The following is a 7,129-nucleotide window of genomic DNA, read 5'->3' on the forward strand; positions in this document are numbered from 1 at the left end:
TCATGCGCTTGTGCAACGATTTACTAGACTGTCGGTTTCACGATTTTCCGAAATTTCGATAGATTTAAATGGGTTTTTCTCGAATTACGATCTAAGTAGGTTCAGCAATCGACCTGTTCTGGCCTAGTAGCCTCTTTCTGAACACGAATCATGTCAAAGATATGATATTTATTAGTTATTGCGAAAGTGTTTCTCGCGATATGGCGAAATAAACTTTTGACAAACAAACTTTATAAGTCAGTAAAAACCGTTTCTACGGATTCTAGGCGATGGAACGTGTGTTTTATGATACAGCAAAGGCGGTCCAATGATTTCATTCGCTTGCGAAACGATATTAATTAAATGAGTTTTGTTATCTTTCGTGTTCCGTTCTTTTCCCATGTTTTTCAAGGATTTTTAGGAAGATTTTTAATTTATAAAATGGAAAATTGAGACTGGGAACTGATTTGTATTTGTAGCCAAAATGTGTTTCAAATATTTTGTGTGAGTCTTAAATTGAATTGAAGTAAACGGCCACTTCTTAATTTCATTCACAACAGTTGCAGGAAATCCTATTTTAATTTTATTTATTAAAAATATATTGGGTCAATAAATAAATAAAATTTCATTTATATACTTTTTGTTTTCATAAGTAAACATTTTTTATTCTTACAATACAATTACAAATGGCATGCGACTAGCACATGCTTTAACAAGAAAACATTCAGATATTTATCTGTTCGAAACTAATTTAATTACATTCAATAAATTTAATTTGCACGAAATTTAGCTTGCTTTTCTAGACAACAATTAGACAAGTCTGTTAATTAATTTCCTCTGAATTCTCGGGTTTTTGGATTACAATTGTGAGTACCGAAATGCGACAGTCTACAGTGGAACCTCCTTTGGTGGAAACACACTTGGTCTTGAGACGTTCCTTCATGTCTTCCCTGTATTCTTTCTGGACATCATTTGGCATTTTATTTACACATGGATTAACAGCCACCACCAAATCTACAATGGAAAATATTTGAATTTCAAATATTCTGATTTATCTATTTTTCTTATTCTTATTCGTGGTCACGTAATGATGACCTTTTAAAAAAATCTTACCAACTAGAGTGTCCAAACTTGGATAGGTGAATGTATTCCATTTGTTAACACAGTACTCTACTTTGAATTTGGCTGCAATTAGATCTTTCTTCATCATCTCGTCAGCATCTGCACAACCCTGGTGAGGAGGTGTCCACTTCTCTAAACCCTGAAAAAAAAATTTCAAATGAACTCATAATGAATTCATAAAAGAAGAAAGACATTTTCATGGAATATTTTGCGGTAAGTTGGCCGTGTCCAAAGCACGAAAGTCTAATTTTTACTGAATGTGAAATCCATTGAAAAATGAAAAATATTTAAGAAGCGAATGCTTATGAGTATTACCTGCATGTATGGTGAAAATCTTGGATCTTTTTCCTGTTCCGGATACATATCGTATATCATGTGATGGGAAATGGTTAAAATAATGGCTTTACCCCTGGTCGAAGAGGTTTGTAGATGTTCTGTAATGCTTTCTGTGTATTCTTACACCAGTGGAGAGCATAGAACGAAACTGCATGATCAAATTGTTCGATCAAGTTTTTTGGTAGCTCAGACGTTTGCATATCTAACTCAATGAATGATAGTTTATCATCAACTGCATAATGCTCTTTTGCTTACTCAATCATTTCTGGGGATATATCAGCACCTACATATTTAAACATGAAAGGAAGTCATATACTTATGATGGAAATCAGTTGCCACTAAAACTTTGTCAAACATTATTTTTTCCAATTTACAATATTTACCAACAATAACAGCCTCCCTGCCGACACATGGGACAAGTATATCTCTTGTGGTATTTCCAGGACCGCAGCCTATATCGATAATTCGACCATTCATGTTCCTGAATTCCTCCCAAAATTGACCGATCAATTCCAATATATTACGATTCAGGGTAGCATTCGTTGCAGCGTATTCATTTGGTTGATTCATCTCTGAATGATTCAATCAACGATTAATAAAGATGCTCGATGAACCAATCAACCTCTTCACCAAACACAAATACAAATACTCTTTCTTTTCCTATTGATTTGATTCTGATGAGCAATCGAAATATTATTCTATCTGAAAAATAAAAATAGGATGATAAAATTAATGAGAATTATGTCTCTTATGTGCGGTTCTATTATACAATAGTATACCTAAAAATCTTTCTGTTTAAGTTTACTTTTATCCCTTACCACTGGTGGGGGGAAGTAAAATATATACATAAATAATAAGAATGTTTTCTATGAGATTGTATTTGAAATCTGATTTTATTTTTATTGAACAGCTCCTTTTATACAAAATTCTTAACCTGTGTATTTAAATTAATTATCAGACCAACGCATAATACATAATAAGTGCGTTGGTCTTATCTAAAAGAACACGTACATTTTATCAGCAAATGCATTTGTATACATTTGCAAGTGTGCATCTATTGCGTTTCTATTTGTTTGTTTATGTAAGTATGTATGAGTGTGTGTGTTTGTGACTAAAAGTGCCCATACACGAGCACACAAGTGCGTTCGATCGGTATGTGTGCGCTTGCGGTTTATCGTGTATGGGCTTGTTCGCGTACCGATCCATGTTCGCGAAAATGTTTGATTTTTTACGATCGGTGCGCGAACATGTGTATCGTGTATGGCGTTGTCTGCGCACAAAATCTCATTTCTCTCGTGTCGCCGAACAGAGAAGATCGCGGACAATGGCAAGTGTTAGGGGAGGAGCCTGCTTTCGAGGCTTCAAAATCGATTTTTTTGAGATTTTTTGAAAGGATTTTTTGGGAGGAAAGAAATAATTGATTCAAGCATTGCATAAATTTCTAGGTTTATTGAAACAAAAATTCAAAGAGATTCATATTTTTATAATTTTCCATTCATTCCAAAAAAGTGTAAATTCTAAATTTTTTTAAAAATTTAATAAATTTATGCTGTTTAAAAGTATGTTAAAACTTGACTTTTCTTACATTTTTTTTTAGATTAAATAGATAAAGATATTAAAGTGAAATCTGGCACAAAGGATCGCATTAGGGAGAAACATATTTGAACGTAATTTTTGGAAAAGTGGACGTAGCCCCACTCCTACTGAGGTTTTGTACATATCTCGAAACTACTATAGCTATGTCAACCACACTCTATAGAGTCATTTCTTCAGACATTTCCATATACAGTTCAGAAATGGAAGAAATCGGATAATAACCACGCCCACCTCCCGTACAAAGGTTATGTTGAAAATCACTAAAAGTGCGTTAATAGACTAACAAAAAACGTCAGAAACACTAAATTTTACGGAAGAAATGGCAGAAGGAAGCAGCATCCAGGCTTTTTTAAAAATTGAAAATGGGCGTGGCCTCGCCTACTTATGGACCAAAAACCATATCTCAGGAACTACTAGACCGATTTCAATGAAATTCGGTATATAATATTTTCTTAACACCCTGATGACATGTACGAAATATGGGTGAAATCAGTTCACAACCTCGCCTTCTTCCAATATAAAGCTATTTTGAATTCCATCTGATGCCTTCTCTGTATAATACGAGTATTTACATTAGGAACCAATGATGATAGCGGAATAAAACTTTACACGAATACAGTATTTGAAAAATATGTAAATGACGGATAATGAAATCTCGATTATCACTTTATCATGCGAGAGTATAAAATGTTCGGTGACACCCGAACTTAGCCCTTCCTTACTTGTTATTTTTAAGTATAATTATAATTAATAAAAATAATTATATAACATGTTTTTTATGAGATATGCATTATATAAAAATATATTGAATTCAAACTGATATTAATGAAAACAATGAAATATTCAACCATTCAACTTCTCCATGAACATTAATCGTGTCTGCTAGACTCCCTAAATCGCTGCTTTGCCGAACTGATGGAAGCATTCCATTTTCCCTCAACTCCATTTTCCAATTACCCGGATCAGTAATGCGATGTGTGTCTTTGTCTACGTCAGATATTCGTATATATATAGACTTGCGTATTATTAGGAAATAATGTAATATGCAAATCGCGAGGACAATAACTTTCGCCTGTTCGGGAGTAACGTGACGATTAGAAAACGCGATACACATTTTCCACCACATTGCTCTGAATAGTCTATAATTAAATATCTTGTCATCATTTGATTTACTCATTGAGTCACATAAATTCTTATGACCGAGTTCAGCACGCAGTAATGTTCATGTTTATTTATTCAATATTTTATTATCCAGACTTAAACACGCACGCTAGCGATTTCTATTCATGTGTGAGATGATGTTACAGTTTGAAATATTTTCTGTTTTATTTTTACCGTGATTTTTTACTAGTTGTGGATTTTTCTGGGGGTCAGGAATTTTTTTTAGGTCGATTTTAATGTTTTCTTGAGGTCCAGGTGCTTTTTTATGGAATTGTTGATGATTGTCGGGTCGGTTTATTTAAAGAGTCGATAAAACTGTAATCATAAGTTTTGTAACATAAAATTTGATGAGTTTCGATGACATCACGGTGACTGGATCTCATCGACCTGACACGTCATGGCGGCGCTGCATTTTAGCCGGAACCTGATGCTCCTCATTTCGCTCTGGCATTCCCAATTCCCCGAAAATTGCCCATAAAATTTGTATCAATATCCACAAAAACCAGTTAACATCCCGTTACCCAACAGATTCACAAGTAATCCCAGCCATGCAGGACCTCCGCGCAAAATGAGAGCCACCATAAAATCATAACACCATTATCCCCATTTTAATGCACACTGAGCATTCCTGCGTTTTATGAATAACAAATATAAAAAGAGGCGCGATAATAAGATCGCGAGCCTGAGGTTCAATGCCTAGTTCTCGAAATTTTTCTCCTCCACTTCCCTCCCCTCACCCCAAAAATCTAAAAAAAAAAACCCAGAAAATTCCTAAACACAAAACAAATTACCTACCCGATTGAAAATATTTCAACGATAAAATTCCCGCTGTTAAAAACGGGTGTTGTTAAAAATGTAAAACCAAATATTCCAACTTTGCAATGTCAAACAAAACGAAACCCAACGTTGGGAATTGAATGGGAGTGGTGGATAGAAATTAAACAAATTTTAAACATTGTAAATGGAAAAAGGGAGTGAGTTAGCAGCGATGATCGCCGACCTATTACTAAACACACATGGTCTCCACTAATTGAACTACAGCCTCAATTTCAAATAGTGACAAAGGCATCGGTGGGAACAACTGGAGTGGACAGCAGGGGACAGAACGAGGTTGGAGTAGTAGATCGATCGATTTGTTGATGTATCCGATGGGTTGTAAAGCAGGACCATGGGGCAGACCGTAAACCAGATACGAGGTTTGGTATTCGTTTACGAGAGTTCAATTCCCATCGAAATCCTTCTCGGCCATCGGATTTTACCGTTCACCTCTCGATTGTGTACCACCCCAAATTCATTACTTTGGCTAGTGGCAGGCCAGAGCATCAAAACCGAATGATCATCCATGACAAGGGTTGCAGGACACTGAATACCAGCCACTGGGAGATTGCTAATGGAAAAGATAACAGGGTGCGGGTGTCATGAATGGAGCCATGAGATTCCGTGGTCAAAGGGACATTATCAATTCAACGGGGAAAGCCTTTTGCAACTCGATCGTCACTTCAGGGCCTCAAAATATCGATCTCTCTGACTCAATCCACCGAAAAAAATTACTTTTGCCAAATACATTTGCTTACCATCAGTAAATCCATGTAATTCTACAAGTGGTGATGATGACAATTGAATTTTTGGGTTGTTGTAGATGTAGTTGATAGAGGAATTTTTTTTCTTCAGTTACATTACGTAATTTTCTCGAGTGTCATTCTTTTTATGGAATACCCCATGGGAAGGGATTCCTTCGGGACTGAGAATACACAACCATTTTCGTAATATTTTGGCGAGCAAACCTGCCCTATTTTGTGCCCCTCTATCATTTCCCATCGACGTCAGAAGAGCAGCCCTCCATCGGTGGTAAATAAATCGTGAAAAACTTTTACGCGAGTTGAAATCGATGTGGTGCTCAAATATTTTTCATGGTAGTCGCTATCCAGGGGTCAATCCCTGTCGAGAGGAATTCTGTTGACTCTGGACGGAACGTGGATGTTGGGGTTTCATCCTATCATCCGGTGTAAATAAATCATCTTCGGGATAAAGTCGAGCAAAATAAATGGAAATCGATGAGATGGAACTGTTTTTTGTTCGAATTTTCAGGCGAGATGTGACTCCATCGTTCAGCAAAAAAATTAATAGCTTCGTGTCTTCACGGGATTTCTCATTACACGCTCTCATATTTACGCCTGACATATTGAAGATATGAAATCGCAATGGTATTGATTTCACACCGAAGATAACGCAAGGTTTGATAAGGTGAACGTCAAATAGGTGAGCTTTTCTCACTCTTCATCCAGTGTTTCATCTTCATCGGTTGCTCGTCACGTTGCCGTTGGCGTTCTTCCATTTTCCGTTGATTTGTTTTCTCCCTTTCATTCCCTTCTCACACCCTCCCTGAATTTTTTCTCCTCTTTGGCTTTCATCCACCGACCAAGATCGGGTAACGAGAAGCCGTCGATGCAATTTGTTACGGGAGCGTCGAGACACCTCACGGACAACGTGAGGCTGATGTGCAGACGGAAACCTCCCGTTAAGATGAAGACTGAGGGAGAAAATAAGTCACCGAGAGGTGAAGAAAAGGAGAGAAAAATATATTCTCCCCCGTTATTCAGACCTCTTGACTCGTTATGTTTTGCTTTGTTCTATTCTGGTGCTCTCTTAAAATAGATTCCCGATACAAGAGTCCCTCTTTCAAAAAGTTGTCAGCACTGATGGATGAGGAATTGTGAATGGCTCATTTTGCCCAGGCTTTGGATAATCCGCAGGGTCATACAACACTCCATCAACTAATTATGATGAATGGGGTTCTTCAGGATGACGTTATCGAGGTATAATTATGTTTTCATTCTGAGGACAACCAACTCAAGACGAGGGGCTAGCCTCGATTTACCTCAACCGAGTTGCATGATAATTCTGGAGTTATTGTCTGGGGTGACAGCACTGGAAT

At 36.8% G+C, this 7,129-nt stretch overlaps 1 protein-coding gene and 1 long non-coding RNA gene across 2 annotated transcripts; both read right to left on the reverse strand.

Annotated features, from left to right (window-relative positions):
- Nucleotides 1-658: 658 nt before the first annotated feature.
- LOC126767025 (uncharacterized) lies at nt 659-1,504 on the reverse strand. The gene is made up of 3 exons (XM_050484645.1): nt 1,417-1,504; nt 1,093-1,240; nt 659-993 (listed from the first exon to the last, which is right to left on the reverse strand). The coding sequence occupies exons 1-3, from the start codon at nt 1,474-1,476 to the stop codon at nt 803-805; spliced, it is 399 nt and encodes a 132-aa protein (XP_050340602.1). The 5' UTR covers nt 1,477-1,504; the 3' UTR covers nt 659-802.
- Nucleotides 1,505-1,528: 24 nt separating this feature from the next.
- LOC126767026 (uncharacterized) lies at nt 1,529-2,268 on the reverse strand. The gene is made up of 3 exons (XR_007668984.1): nt 2,217-2,268; nt 1,821-2,139; nt 1,529-1,720 (listed from the first exon to the last, which is right to left on the reverse strand). It is a non-coding gene; the product is annotated as an uncharacterized LOC126767026 (long non-coding RNA).
- Between the last annotated feature and the right edge of the window lie 4,861 nt (nt 2,269-7,129).

This window comes from Bactrocera neohumeralis, unplaced genomic scaffold (genome assembly GCF_024586455.1).
Source record: "Bactrocera neohumeralis isolate Rockhampton unplaced genomic scaffold, APGP_CSIRO_Bneo_wtdbg2-racon-allhic-juicebox.fasta_v2 ctg3631, whole genome shotgun sequence".
Classification (NCBI taxonomy): Eukaryota; Metazoa; Arthropoda; class Insecta; order Diptera; family Tephritidae; genus Bactrocera; species Bactrocera neohumeralis.

Bases quoted from the DNA above. Each gene is read 5' to 3' on its own strand.
- LOC126767025 (XM_050484645.1), bottom strand. From the start codon at position 1,476: ATGATATACGATATGTATCCGGAACAGGAAAAAGATCCAAGATTTTCA. The intron at 1,241-1,416 runs GTAATACTCATA...TTTTTTTTTCAG, and splicing joins GATTTTCACCATACATGCAG to GGTTTAGAGAAGTGGACACC. The intron at 994-1,092 runs GTAAGATTTTTT...TTTCCATTGTAG, and splicing joins AAGTTTGGACACTCTAGTTG to ATTTGGTGGTGGCTGTTAAT.